At 33.7% G+C, this 16,246-nt stretch overlaps 2 protein-coding genes across 3 annotated transcripts in view; both read right to left on the bottom strand.

The window, feature by feature from the left end:
• Positions 1 to 16,246, bottom strand: part of LOC124367643 (putative inorganic phosphate cotransporter) — a 62,415-nt gene that overhangs the window by 9,510 nt on the left and 36,659 nt on the right. The gene's annotated exons all lie outside the window — the stretch shown is intronic.
• Positions 8,990 to 12,107, bottom strand: LOC124367645 (putative inorganic phosphate cotransporter). The gene is made up of 4 exons (XM_046824632.1): positions 11,969 to 12,107; positions 11,205 to 11,267; positions 9,565 to 9,806; positions 8,990 to 9,127 (listed from the first exon to the last, which is right to left on the bottom strand). Exons 3-4 carry the CDS (start codon positions 9,772 to 9,774, stop codon positions 8,996 to 8,998), a joined length of 342 nt encoding a protein of 113 aa, XP_046680588.1. The 5' UTR covers positions 9,775 to 9,806; positions 11,205 to 11,267; positions 11,969 to 12,107; the 3' UTR covers positions 8,990 to 8,995.

Below are 16,246 nucleotides of genomic sequence, written 5' to 3' on the forward strand. Positions count from 1 at the left end.
AAAATCCAAATACCGGATACGTCACGGAAGAGAGTCAATGTACGGAAATTGGGTCTCTCCGTCTTCCCGAAGAAAAAGAAAATGGGGAAAAGAATGCGACCGTTTTGGAAGAATTCTCTTATTATTCTCCTACAGGGCGTAGGGGAATTCGTTAATGGGAGAACGAAGTGTACTATTTTAGTTTGCCTTTATTATTTTACGTTCAACTTATGAGAAGTGTAAGTTTTATTTTGTTTCGTTAATCCGACTTCAGAGTCTTTTTTTTTCAGTTTTTATTTTCTCCAGGAAGTAAGTGGAGGGTGTAAGGGTTCAAATTTATACTCCGTTTTTTTTTGTTCTTAAATGAGAAAACGTTTATTTTGACGAGTAGATGTGTCGATTTATTTTCGTCGATAGTCGTCGTCGTCGTAGTCCTTCCATTAGAAGGAGTTAATTTGAGGTTAGGTAACCTCTCTACTCGGGGCAGTGCAGTAGCCGGAGCTCCGATGTAGCCGCTGCAGCGTATGCCGACAGACTGACGAAAACGCGTTTCTGCGCATGACCGGCTGGCGGTCTACTTATACAGCCGACCCGACAAGGGACAGAGAGTTTGCCTGCGGACGTCGTGGTGTGAAGTTGATTCGAGGAGAGAGTGTGCCTGCTGACTTCGTTGTGTGAAGTCGATTCGAGGAGAGGAGTTTGCTTGCGGACGTCGTGGTGTCAAGTCGAGTCGAGGAGAGGAGCCTGGTACGGAGAATACGCATTCGCCATATATCGTATATTTGGTGAGTCACCACGATTTGTAATCGTTAAGTAAATTTAATAATTCGGTGCGTAGGATAGGTTAGCAGCGGTTTATAGGTTATCGCAGTTAGTGATAGTAGTGTATCTATTAAATATAGGTTCTACTACCCTTCACTACCTTTCCTAGTTTGCAAACGTATATTTGGCATCCTATAAGCCGTATAAGCTTGTTATCCTATTCCTAAGATTAATAATTCGGTGCGTAGGATAGGTTAGCAGCCGTTAATAGGTTATCGCGTTTAGTGATAGTAGTGTATCTATTAAATATAGGTTCTACTACCCTTCACTACCTTTCCTAGTCTGCAAACGTATATTTTGCATCCTATAAGCCGTATAAGCTTGGTATCCTCTTCCTAAGATTAATAATTCGGTGCGTAGGATAGGTTAGCAGCCGTTTATAGGTTATCGCGGTTAGTGATAGTAGCGTATCTATTAAATATAGGTTCTACTACCCTTCACTACCTTTCCTAGTCTGCAAACGTATATTTTGCATCCTATAAGCCGTATAAGCTTGTTATCCTATTCCTAAGATTAATAATTCGGTGCGTAGGATAGGTTAGCAGCCGTTTATAGGTTATCGCGGTTAGTGATAGTAGCGTATCTATTAAATATAGGTTCTACTACCCTTCACTACCTTTCCTAGTCTGCAAACGTATATTTTGCATCCTATAAGCCGTATAAGCTTGTTATCCTATTCCTAAGATTAATAATTCGGTGCGTAGGATAGGTTAGCAGCCGTTTATAGGTTATCGCGTTTAGTGATAGTAGCGTATCTATTAAATATAGGTTCTACTACCCTTCACTACCTTTCCTAGTCTGCAAACGTATATTTTGCATCCTATAAGCCGTATAAGCTTGTTATCCTATTCCTAAGATTAATAATTCGGTGGTGCGTAGGATAGGTTAGCAGCCGTTTAAAGGTTATCGCAGTTAGTGATAGTAGCGTATCTATTAAATATAGGTTCTACTACTCTTCACTACCTTTCCTAGTCTGCAAACGTATATTTTGCATCCTATAAGTCGTATAAGCTTGTTATCCTCTTCCTAAGATTAATAATTCGGTGCGTAGGATAGGTTAGCAGCCGTTTATAGGTTATCGCGGTTAGTGATAGTAGTGTATCTATTCACTATAGGTTCTACGACCCTTCACTACCTTTCCTAGTTTGCAAACGTATATTTTGCATCCTATAGGCCGCATAAGCTTGGCATCCTATTCCTAAAATTAACAATTTGTTGCGTAGTACAGATTAGGAGCAGCTAATAGTTTATCGTAGTTAGTGACATGTTTCTTTCAGGTTAACTTTATATGATAATTTTATGTTATTAGTATAAAGAAGGAATTTGTTTGGTTTGATATATTTAATATTTATTTCGATATTCGTAAAGCCAAATCATAACCTCAGCTTAACACAGCACAACAACACACTGAAGAAAGAAGAAACGAGCAGACGATACAGAGACCGGTTCGAGTCAACGGCTGTGGAATAAAGATCTCGCGGACCACCGGTATTAAAAATCTGTTTTCTCGCGCACAAAAAAATTGCCAAATAGTCGTCGTCACAATAGGAGTTATTTCTAAACGTCACATTTTAGAACGGGGCATTGACAGTTCTAATTGACATTTATTTACGTAAAATCGCGAGACATAGAACAGAAAACTGTGATGATATCGTTCTATTGAAGAGTGCGAATAACTGAATTCGCTCTGAACGAGTCTGAGATTTTCTGTTCACTTACGTTAAACCTTGTGTATCACGTCGATCTCTACCAGCGCACAGTGAGGGCGCGGGTAAGATAAAATTATAAGGCGATATCACAACCCTGGAATAGAACCCAGCACGACTGCAACTATCAGGGCAGACGATATAAAAAGCGATTTCACCGAAACACCTCACAGATTCTTATGTATTTTTACCTGATAAAGCTAATAAAATAGGTTTCAGAACTGTACATGTAGTAGTTTTTGAGGGATTCAGGGTTAAATTCAAAAAATTGGGGCACGAAACAATGTTTTTTTTAAGTTTGATGTACAATAACTTTGTTAAATTGGTAATAAATACAAAAAATCAACAAACATTAATTGTAAGAGAATTTAATTCTGAGAAAATTGATATAATCAAAGTCTAAAATAAAACAGAAATAAGTACCAAAAAATCGATTTTATTCAGTATAATACATTACTAGCTGTAAAGAAATACCGTAGGGTATTTAGTTAAAATAAAACAAAAACAAAATTTTTGTTCCTTAATGATGAGATAAATTGAGAAAACAAGATTAAACTGTTAAATAAATTTGTTTGTAAATAAAAATATCATGTTTTATTACGTTGTATTTTTTTTTTTTAAATAAAAATTTACATCAAATGTTCGAAAATAAATGAAGCAAACATTTTCCCATTATTGTTTACTAATCATCGAAATGCAGTTTTTTTGTTTTATTAATTTCTAAGTTGGTAACGCACGAATAACAGCTGATCAACAATGGTATTCTGTACTGTTACGTTAGAACTGTGTATTAGTGGTGTTTTGCAAGCTACAGCAGGAGATCGGGTTCTGTGAATCGTGTTATTAAATGCAATTTTTCTGTGAGTTATAATTCGATTGTTTATTCAGCGAAAAAATGCCTTACTTATTTACATCAGAGGAATACGCTGATATGGTTTTTATTTTGGGTTACTGTAATGGTAATGCTAGAGCTGCTGTAGAAGAATATGAACTACGTTACCCTAATAGGAGGATTCCAGATACCAAAACAATTTCAGGAACTTTTCGTACTCTTCGGGAAACAGGATCACTACCAAGTACTAGAACCAATTATGAACGAGCTGTCCAACTTGATGATGATATTGTTATTAATGCTGTTCATCGCAGTCCAGGTGTAAGTACACGACGTATTTCTAGGCGGATAGCAGTTTCGCAGTCAACGGTGTGGAGGTCACTTAATCGAAACAAATTTTATCCGTTTCATAAACAAAAGGTTCAACATCTACAGCTAGGGGATGGTCTGCTTCGCTTGGAGTTTTGCAACTTTTTGAATATTAATAATCAAATCTACAAGCGTATTTTGTTTACGGATGAGGCACAATTCACTCGGGATGGTGTCAATAACTTGCACAATGAACACTCATGGGCAGAAGAAAATCCACATGAGGTAGTGGAACAGAACTTTCAACACCGATTTAGTGTCAATGTCTGGTGTGGCCTTTTGCACAATCGGCTGATTGGACCTTTCATATTACCTGGACGCCTAAATGCTGAGTTCTATTTGCATTTCCTTCAAGAAGAGTTGCCGCAGCTGTTAGAGAATGTTCTTTTACATCTCAGACAAAATTTGTACTTCCAGCATGACGGAGCACCTCCCCACTTTTCACGTGCCGTTTCTGCTTACTTAAATCATCAATTTCCTGGACACTGGATTGGTCGTGGAGGGCCTCACCCTTGGCCACCAAGATCACCAGATCTATCTCCATTGGATTATTGCATCTGGGGATGGATGAAAGACATTGTATACAAGACAACAGTGAATTCTCGTGATGAATTAATTGCCCGTATTATGGATTCGGCTGTGCAGATACAGGGAAGTCCTGAAAAAATTAAGAAACGCAACAAAAGCAATACACAAACGTGCTGCAAAATGTATTGATAATGATGGCCTCATTTTCGAACATCTATTATAAAAAGGTGCGTACGGTTGGCCCAACCTGATTAATTTTGCTTAAAACTAGTAATGTATTATACTGAATAAAATCGATTTTTTGGTACTTATTTCTGTTTTATTTTAGACTATGATTATATCAATTTTCTCAGAATTAAATTCTCTACAATTATTGTCTGTTGATTTTATGTATTTATTACCAATTTAACAAAGTTATTGTACATCAAACTTAAAAAAACATTGTTTCGTGCCCCAATTTTTTGAATTTAACCCTGAATCCCTCAAAAACTACTACAGGTACAGTTCTCAAACTTATTTTATTAGCTTTATCAGGTAAAAATACATAAGAATCCACGATATTTCCTACTTAATTAACCTTTCCAAAAGTTCAGTATGGCTTTATTTTACTCTTTACCCAGGAATTCAGGCGAAATCTTTCGCTAGCTGTAACTCGCTAACGAAGCGTTTTCGGACCTATGTTTATATAACATTTTTTCATTATTTTTACTAGTAAAATGTGTTGTAGAAGTGGGGGGAGAACTTCATGAATCACCCTATATATAAATAAACCTTTTAGGTAACTAAAAGTTCTGTCTTTTCAACAAATTTTCTTTCTAATTGTAATACTCACACTAATCATGATGTATTTTGGATTGAAAGAAAGTAAAATTCCAGAAATAAAAAATGCTAAGCCGAGTTAAACTTCATGAGCAAAAGCAAGAATATTATTTTTCAACAGAATGTCTTTACACTACTTTAGTATTTACACTAATCATGATGTATTTTGGATTGTACATAAGTACAATTCCATATATAAAAAATGCCCCTCTCTAATTTTGGGTTTCACGTGAGTTAAACTTGGCTTCATGAGCTAAAACAAGAATATAATTTTTCAACAGGATGTCTTTAAAATAGTATTAATGATATAGGTATTGATTTCATAATCTATTCCTTGAAATAGCTTAAATCATCGGTTTAGCACATACTTATGTTAAACCTTCAAAAACTCCACACACTAATAACCTCAGGGTCTCAAATTCCAGGAACCCCAGAATAACATTAGAATAGGATGATAACCTTGATTTGAATCATTACAACTCTATCACGTGACATATAATTGAACATGTTAAAGCCCTGCTCGCTTGCATACATAACTTTTCTCTATTAAAAAACATATTTCGTACAATTATGAAACCAATTTAGTTTGAACTCCTTTATTTATAAATGTCCAGAGTAGAAGGGTACTATAAAATACTCTAAATGATAGTCCTTAATTAAAATTTGCTCAATTCAATCTTACAAATGTATTTATTACAAATGAATGGTTACGTGCGGTTAAATAATTTGTATATAGGTGCACTGATATTGATTGTCATTTATTTACATAGATTAATCAATTATATTGAGACTCTTTATGAATGAATTAAAATGCTTTGGATTAAATTGAAGTGATAACACCATTAATCACCATCATTTAACACAATTTACAGAACGACTGACAGAAATCTTTCCGATTAGACTGCATCCGAAAATCTTACTAATCACACAAATTAGTGGAAGTAGTAAATCAGTTTGTTTCATCTTACTTAGTAAGATCTGAAGGTTAATGTTCTATTTGAGCGGTTCTGCTGTATTGAACTTCATTTTCTTAAACTCATCGCAGAACACGAGGATCGGTTGAATCTCCGCTTCCTGAAAGACTGGAAGAAGCTCAGATAGTGGCACCTTAGGAAGTACTTTAGCTGTTACTTCAAAACTAAAAAAAAGAATGCTTGTTTTATTTCACTGAGCTATAGCTATGGGTTATATAAATTGTACATTTTTCACAGTATTAGAGAGATTATACGATTAAATCAAGTAGAATACATTAATGAACACAGCGAAGGACGTAGCTAGCGAGAGGGTCCAGGGGAGTCCAGAACCTCAAACATTTTTATAATATTTAAGTACTATTTTATGGAACGATTCTTATTATTTCAATAATTTATTAGTAACGACATGTATTGCTGAAAGATCGTTCACAACTTGAACATTGAGAAGGGTCAATAACTGTTTAAGGAACAAAGTGGGTACTGAGTGGTTGACTACACTTGCCTTACTTTCTGTCCAGAACAGGAAATATCAGTCGTCGTGACCTCCCCCACAATTTTTTCTTGGCTATGCTCTTGATCTCAGCGTCTATTTTCATATTTCACACAGTATGAAACATGTTGGCTAAAATTTATAATTTGTATTATATAATATTAATATGTCTAATATATCTAAACGGTATTTCAAAATACTAGTATAAGAAACCTTTCTCTAAAAACAGCCCAAAGCATTTTCCTCGTGGAGAAGGAACGTTATTATGATTTTCCTCAAGTATTCCTATATAGCACATCATTAAAACATATACCTATTTTAACATCACAATAACATAATTCCCTTTAATTTGTTAGCCTATTATTCACACTGATAAGGGAACTGTCTAAACCGTAAAAAGAGTCAAAAGGTTAGAACAAGTCCTTGCCTATCAGGTTTATCTTAATATACTCGATCAACAAAGCATCCTTATTAATGGAGCGTACTTAATTTTTTTACAAATATTTAATGCAATATAAATAGTCGTAATACAAGTGGAGTAAACAACATAACATAACATAAACTGTTAAACAAGAATACTAATTTAGTGAGAGTACAAACAACAATAAACAATAGAGCCTAACTAACCTGGAGGACTCGACATCGCGTGAGGAAATGCACCTTGAGCACACAAGTAAGCTACTACTGATAACTTGGCTTATTCACGCCAATCAAATATGCAGAACAATAGTTTCTGAGCCAGATTGATTGGCGTACGCGTCACACAAATGGTTATCAAAGATTAATTTATACTTCGCATGAAAGATTACCTCGAAATTTATAGTACATATTAAATGTTGTATTCTTGTTTTTATTAAATAGATAGTTTTTTGTAATAAAATATAATCTTCATTGATAATTTTATTTAATTATACAAGGATATTATACAAAATTAAAGGATTTTGAACAATACTTAGTTTTTAACCAAATTAATTCATTCTGTCCATTCTAACCGAATTAAGATTAACAAGTTTATACATACAGGTATGTGTTGTTAAATTAAACCATTGATGAAATAATTTGACAGTGATTTTCGTGATGATCAAAGTTGCTCCTCATTGTTTCCTTTTGGATTTTAGCCTGATCAACGAAAATATAACGACCTTGGGGTTATTACAGACTATTAGTTAGTTCGTGTCTTAAATGTTAACGCCCAGGAGGAATCAGCGGATTTTCAGAATATACTCGCATCGTAACATTAAGTAATTAATTAGTTATGTATATCAATAGCTGAAAGTTTATTCTTTGAAAGGCACGTACAGGTATATATACAAATATTTCTCTAAATAGTTTGCACATTCTACTATCATTTTCTGAACCCAACAATCATGCCTTCAAGTATCACTCTCTTTTGAAAAATCGCATCAAAACAAACTAACAGGGTACAAGTAAGGAAGCACGAAACAAAGGATTCATATTTAGATTTTTAGCCATTTATGGAATAATGGATATAGTTGAATAAGTTTAGATATAGTTGGATATATACAATTCCTATAAAAAACAAAGAAAAATCCTTTAAAAATATTTCTGCACTTGTAAAAGAAGTATATTGATCATAAATATATCAACGTAGAACATAAATGTTAACTGATATTAAACTTCAATTTAAAGTTTTGGAGCCTTAATTCAAAGCAAATATATATCATAACTTACAGTACATCTCAACAAATCACTTCATATTTTATCGTATTGAAAAAAGATAAAAAATAATAGGGATATAAATTTTTAACCATAATGGGAGTTATGGCTAAAACAAATAGCCTGTTAACAAATTTTGGAGAGTTATCATTTTGTATACAAAAATCTAAATAAAACCTTTTTAAAAACAGAATCTGTCTTATAGTGTTTAAAACCTGAACATGAGGTGAAACATGCACAAACAAATACAACTGTTTTTCTTTACTTCGGGATGGAAATTAATAGTCTGGGTTGAAATCTATGTCTGCAGCCTAGATAATATTAGTATATGATTAGTAGTACCTGACTTTTCAGATAATACAGCTTACTTCCATATGGTGACTGTGTTTAGCATCGGATGCAATATCTTCTCATAGACTAACAAAACCATCTCGCACTGTATCAAATGTTCCATGTACTCTGGTTGAAAATTACCGAGTTATGTTATCACACTGCTCGCATAATCACAAACTTGGCTTATTTTTCTGATTGTACTTCAAAAAATTCCCATTTCTCTAGAGCTATAGCTCCACCCGTTTCCCATTACTATTGTAGGGCCTGTACCAACTTCTCCCATTTTTCTAGCGCTCAAATATTTTGCTGGGAATGAGTAGGATACGTCTGGAAATAAAATTAGCTTGTCCTTTCTACTATAAAAGACATTCTAATCGGTTGTGGTTTTAAATACTAATAAGTAATAAAAACAATGCAATATAATAGGCGTAGTTAGTTTACGTCCTACATTTTATGGATGCTCTCATTATGTTTTTACATGAAGAGGATTGTTCCAGGGCTGAACATCAGAAGATCCGAATACTATAAAGATCAAGTTTCCCACGAAGAATATACCTGCGGAGATGTAAAAAGCAATCATCCACTCGTCTCTACTGGCCTAGAAAAATATAATTTATTATTAGTTTATTTTTAAGGATATTTTGAAATTCATATTTTGTATTGAACTTAACTAATACATTAAAACTCTACCATTACAACTGATGCTGCGCTCTTCATCATTAAAAAAATCGCCAAATAATGTCAATGAATTCAATAAAGAATTTTTTTACTGTTTGAAAATATAAGTTTACTTCCAAAAATTGCATCTTCAAAATTGATATGATTTTCAAAAACTATATAAAATATTATTTTATGACATATTTAAGACATTGTACTTTTGTATTAGAAAAGAAATGGTAGAATATTTAGCACAGAAATAGAATTGTAGTAGTAATAACTATAAATAGAATTGTAGTAGTAATAACTATATGAATAGTTTCATAAGCAATGAAACTAAATGGTTAATGGGCGTTAAATGTTGAGTAATCTTCTCACCTCGTCTTTGACTATGAAACCGGTAACCATCGGAGCGAGGAAAGATGAAATGTTGCCCAGACAGTTGACGATTCCCATAAGAACACCTGAGAAGTTTGGGGAAAGATCAAGGGCGGTTGCCAGGTACCCCATATAGATGCCAGCTCCTAGGGACACCGATGTGGTGAGAAGAACTACAGCTCCAGTGACACTGCTAGAGATGAACGACATTCCCACAAGAGCAGCCGCACCTCCGCAGTGGGCTGTAAACAAAATTTATATGTGAATTTTACTGAGAAATTCCTCAGGTTACTTAACCTAACCTGACGTAAACTATTATTATTTTATTTAAGAATTAAAATATCACACAGTTTGCTTTCAAAATATGGCAAAATATTGTTGAATGTGTTCAGATTGCTTTAATAATTACTGAATCCTTTCTTCACTAAAACATTTTTGTACATTTCTAATTTACGTAGATCTCTGAAAAAATGCTGCAAATTTTTAAGTTTGCTTTCCCATTAAATGCTTTCAAGGGATGTGGTTACGTTTATTTACTTTTTTCGATAGTAATAAATAATATAGCCTACGATAGTAAGATTAAGCCATATTTATTGTCAGAGTGTTAGCAAAGCCTATTTTACGCGGAGTTAGAAAATTGTAATTTCTGTCCTTACGATATCATGAAAACGATGGACAAGATCTATAAACTTAAATTTTATTTATGATACCTGATTTATAAAAAGGTAACACTGAGTTCAATGACGGTTCTATGGGATTTTGTTGAACGTTAATTGATATTTCTACACTGGTTTACCATGAAGGTAACGAAAAAAAATGGCAGGCCAGAGTAAATAAATACAAAACAAAACGTATTCTTATCATATGCGGTTTGTATAAACATGTGACATTTTTATTCATAGACTAAAATGAAACAGTGGAAAGTCAATATTAAAAGTCGGTGAGAAGACTTTATTCCTGCGCATTATTGGGTTGTAATATCTATTTTACCGCAACTCCTATTATTTAAATATTCTGTTAGGAAACCTAACATAATATACAAATATGGATTAAAAAATTGTTCATGTTCAAACTATAAATTTGGCAAAAAAAACTTAATTTATAAATAGAAAAGAGTGAAATTATTGCCCATGCATGTCTAACCATAAAAACTGGCTGAACGTCATTGAAGATGTAGGCTAAGACCATTTTGATAGCGTGTATGTAGCTGGGTGTAAACATTTATTTTCTGTAAAGTTGTGTGTCTGTTTATCTGTCCGGAGGACATTTTGAGAATGAAATTATTTGAAACTATAGATTTAAAATGTTGCATGTAACCTCAGCGAAGTCCGTTACGTGACAAGTGGTGTTGCGTACAACTACCTTGTGGTTTATATAAATACGGGTTTTGTCTTAGGACATTTCTTTCGAGACTACGGTCTCTCGTGAATTAAATTACGAAGATTGTGAAAATATCCACACTTCTACACAAATATGGAGGCCTCCAATAAGAAATCATCTTTGTAAAGCCATTAAGGGGTGTTTTAAAAGTACCCTTCCTGTTAACACAGGTAACGAATATTCCGTATGTATCCCTGGACTTCATTTTATCTTAAAGAGTAATACTTATCAAAAATGAAAGATAATGAGCTTATCTTTACCTAAACTGTTCCATATCTTCCTGGATGCGCTAAGTGGCAGGATACGTCTGGCGTTGATGTAGTCTGCAGCCCAGGAAAATACAAAAGTCAGTAGACACATGATCAAGTAAGGAAGAGAAGATATGAGGCCATTCTAAAAAATTCGTATCATCTTCTTAGTACGCAGAAAAAAAAGTTGTCTATGGTTCTAAACGATGATAAATGGGAAAATATGTTTTACGATTATCGTGAACAATAAAATAACTTGCTGAAATATTAACCCAAACGTGAATGAGATAAACGCTCGATTTTATTTAGATTATAAAAATGGGCTATTTTTAATACCAAAAGTCTTTATTAAAGAGAATCTAATTTCTAAGCTTCATTTTTTACAATATAGTCGTAACGTACAGGTTGCTTCATCACTGATTTCGGGCAGTGAGTGATTAAATGTATTGGCTGAATTACGTTTGTCTTCTGTCTATCTGACTGAACCGAGAAAATTTTGCATGAAGCTCATTTTTACAAATATGCACCATCGAGGTGCATGCCTCTTAATATGACTTGGCTGAGCGTTAGCGAAAATCTTTAAGTTGGTTTCTTGGCTAACCATGACGGCAAAACAGAATATTGTAGAATAAACAAATTGAGTAAAATCATAAGATACAACATGTGACATAGAAATATACTTTTGCAAACTCAGCAAAGCCTGTTAAGCTATAGGTGGTGTGGCGTACTCGTACTTTTTACTAATCTTAGTAATGTACAATAATAAAATAACTCACACTTTTCAAGTCAAAACGAAGAACGTGACTTAGGTAGTTTGGTAGCTGTGTGAGAAGCATCCAGTAGCCCCAGTTCTGGCAGAAGTGTACGGTGATAAGAGCCAAAACAGGTACTGACGTCATAATAGACTTCCATGGAGTCGTAAAGTGCTACACGTAAAACAAAGAGAACCAAGTAAAAAAATAAACAATATAACATTGGATTCCGCATCTATTCTTAACCAAACCAATACTTATATGCCACACACGTTTACGGAACTTTCTGGACCCGAACACTATTGAATCCTTAATTATTGACGGAACTACTCTACCATACTACGAAACAGTGAAAAATCTTGGTTTGACATTTAACTCGAATTTGACTTGGACGGAAGCGGTGAGGGATATATGTAAAAAAGTCTTCGCATCTGTCCACTCACTGAAACGCTTACAAAGATTTCTACCTGAACGGATCAAACTACTGTTGACAAAATCACTAGTACTTCCACACTTCAATTACTGCAACTCTGTGATGAATGACATGACGGTAGCACTTAGTGAGAAGCTGCAAAGGACTGAAAACTACTGTTTACGTTACGTTTATGATGTGAGACGAGACCAACACATTACACCGTACTATATTCAGGGAAATATTTTGAAATTAAAAGAACAACGATCAATCAAAATACTAAATTTAGTTCATTCAATTTTACAATCTGGATTTCCAAAATATTTTTCAAACTATTTCCAATTTATATCTCATGATAGTGTAAGAAGCACTCGCTCTGGTTCTCGTACCTTAAGAATGCCCCAAACACAGGACTGTAGTATTTGATAGATCTTTTCAAGTGATGGGTTGTCGTCTGTGGAACTCCCTCCCCCAAGAAATCACTTCCATTGAGGGAGATCGGCGGTTTGTGGCGGCACTGAAACGTTTGTACCATGAACGGTTGGTCGGGGCGGGTCCGTCCTAGGGGTCTGTGGGTGTGGTGCTGGCATTGTGTGTGAGGAGTGTGAGTAAGACAAACTGCATATATATTATTTATTTCAAAAATATTCTTATTATATATTTATAAATTATTGTTATTAGGTATTAATTATAGTTTTTGGTTATTATTAAAGATGGAAGTTGTAGTATTATTTTGTGTCATGATTGTATACTTATATTTTTATTTATTTTTATTTAGAAGTATCATATTTATAATTTTTTTAGTGTTTAGATTAATGTTTGATTTAATGTATTTAGTAAGGTATATTAGTGTCAATATTAATTTGGTTAATATTTGTCATGTTGTTTATTGTTCTGCTTATTGATCAGACAGGTTAAGTGTAAGAAAGGGCCATGAGGCCCTAACTTTGCCTGTTTAAATAAACAAATTTTCATTTCATTTCATTTATTCTATTGTTGCAAATTTGTACCAATTATGAGCTTATAGGTTAAAGGAATTTTTAAGTAAGGGAGTTATTAATTAATGATCACTTGCAGATGCAATTTACTGTAGATAGTTTTAATATTAAAAATGTATTAACAGATATCGATACTAATGCACACATGTACTTTGGTAATTTGTTTTAAATAAACTGTAATTGATTCTTACATTATGACATTTACAAAATAGAGTCCTCTATTAATAGAGAACAATTATTTAATTACTTGTGTGATTTTTATTTATACTAATTAATAAAATGGTTATTTATACTTACTTTCACAAAAACAGTACAACTACTATAACAATCTCATTGCACACTCTCGTTGTCCAATTTTAATCATTACAGTGTCAAATTATCGTGTAAACTATAAGAAATAACTAGACAGTATGAAGCCTTACACGTTGGCATTACTCATTTGTGTATTAAAAATTAATTTCAAAACCAAAACAATACACAGAAATATAATATGATATCAAGTGTAATGTGTGAGGCTAGTATAGTGGTATCCTTTATTTACGTTTATGTCTCGTAAGTCCTAACTCTTCAATATCTGTCATTAATAATCTGAAAATATGGTCATTATAGTCCACGCGGGCCATCTTTCTGTTAATGTGCTTCAGATTTAAAAGACGATAGCTTATTGAAATCCATTAAAAATCACCCAACATTTTCTGAGTGTTGCAGGCACGATAAAACCATTACTTAATGGTAATTCCAAAGTAGAGTAAGAATTCGTTTGATTGTAGAGTAAATGGCATCACTGATATAGAATTATTTAGAATCTAAACTAGTCATCTTAGAAACCTTAAATGAAACCTCAGTCATAGCCAATGAGTTCGTGTATAGTACGCCTACAAACAAAAGAAACTTAGGGTAGATTTACCCTATATTTTATATCTGGACTTTTGCAACCTTCAGATACCGAACGATCAGACCCCTAAAAGCTTCTGACGTCTGAGTATACACCTCCTCCGGGTTGGCTTAACCTCTAGAAGCTCCGAGCTACTATAATATGAATTATCTGTATCTCTCAGTCCCATACACCACACACTGGCATATAGAAGTCTCCGAAATTATACAGTCACATGTATCTGGGTATATCCGAATCCCGAGTGATACTCTTTTCAAAGATTTCGTGGACAAACTGGCTTGTGGTGTATATTTTCTTTGTCTGTTTTTACCATTTACAACAATCCATTCTTTGCAAGCCCCCATTTTAGTAATTAACAAGTAACTGCAATTGTAAGCTCTATTCCCATCTCATGAGGGTTCTTTCAGAAGTTTATAAACCAGCCAGAGCGAAAGCAAAACCAAGATAATGTACAATTTCGTGTGTGTGTGTGAAAATACAGGACAGATTGGTAGGAACTGTTTTCAAAAGGAAAATCTGATGAGCATTTTATAATAAATCAAAATCGAGCTGTGGTTTTTTAAAAATGTGGGTAGATACAGAAATGTAAATCATGACAAAGAAAATAGACAGAACCGGCAGGCCAGTAGTTCAAACCTCAATGCATTAAAGCATCGTAAACAGATGTACACATTACCGGTAATAAAAGCTGACTTGGCTAAACACAGTTATCAAAACATATTAATTTGATACTGGACATTGCCCGTAGGATTATCCAGTGATATAAAAGAATAAAAAGTTGTTTTGCTACTGCCGATTATCAGGAACGGAAATTAAAAGAGGAAATAGCATATAAGATAATATTAAACACAAAGTATTTTTTATAAAATTATATGTTTCTAACACACTTAAGTCTTAATCAAATTAAGCGATACTCTGGAGAGCAATAAAATATGGTACATTTGCTGTTTGAAGTGTTCACTTGTTGATTCAACCACGCAAGATTTTATCATAGCTCTATTTATTAGGACAATTTCTCAGACCTGCCTATCATAGCAATGATCATAGTATAATTTCTTAAGAACTTGTCATATATTTGATGAATAATCTTCAAATTATAATGAATCTTTATTTAACAACATGTAATCTATTAGACGCTTTAAGAACTTTAAATCGAATTTGCTGAACGACTTTCAATACACATTAAACTTTTAAAATGGAAGATATCTTGATGTTTAGAAAATAAAAAAAGCAAAAATATCCAAACATTTCCAAAATTTACATCAAGAGATGTATGGCTATATGAATGAAGACCATAGTAGTATTTCATTATTTCATGTATTCTGTGATGACCATTATAAACTTTAAGCTGGAATCCATATAAGTAAAATTTTTATTAATTCTATAGGAACACCGAGTACAAAATCTAGTGAGTTACCTAAATGACGAATTTACTGATTTAATTAATATAAAATTCGTTTTATGTATCCTACATAATTTTAACTAATAATATAACTTCTAAGACGACGTAGTTGTATCATAAACTGACACTATTTTCAGTAGAAACTTGTGATAGTGAAGAAACTATGTAGTGACGCTCTCCGTCGCTGATGGTGGGGTGGCAGTCCGGAGAGTCGGCGCCTACAAACAGCCAGGCCACAGACCACAATACACCGCACAGTCCGGTACAGTAGAAGATACTGGGCCAGCCCCACGGACTGGCGGCCAAGTACCCGGCTATGGGCATTGTGAGAAAGGTACCGAATTGAATGCCTGAAACGTTCAAATTTCAAGCATTAATAATGAATGATGAATACAATTTGTATTACGTTTTTTTACTCTTAGTCAGAAGATGAAGAAAAATACAAATTTACGTGCATGTCAACCCCTTATGTGCCGGGTTTATCGGATAAAATAAAAAGAATAGGCAGAAAAAATAATATTTAGACCCTCTTTCAGAACACAAAACACTATAAGACAAAAAATTCGTAAACCTTTTTCTCCCCCAAAAACGGCAT

The sequence above is a fragment of the Homalodisca vitripennis genome, chromosome 8, assembly GCF_021130785.1.
Source record: "Homalodisca vitripennis isolate AUS2020 chromosome 8, UT_GWSS_2.1, whole genome shotgun sequence".
Lineage (NCBI taxonomy): Eukaryota > Metazoa > Arthropoda > Insecta > Hemiptera > Cicadellidae > Homalodisca > Homalodisca vitripennis.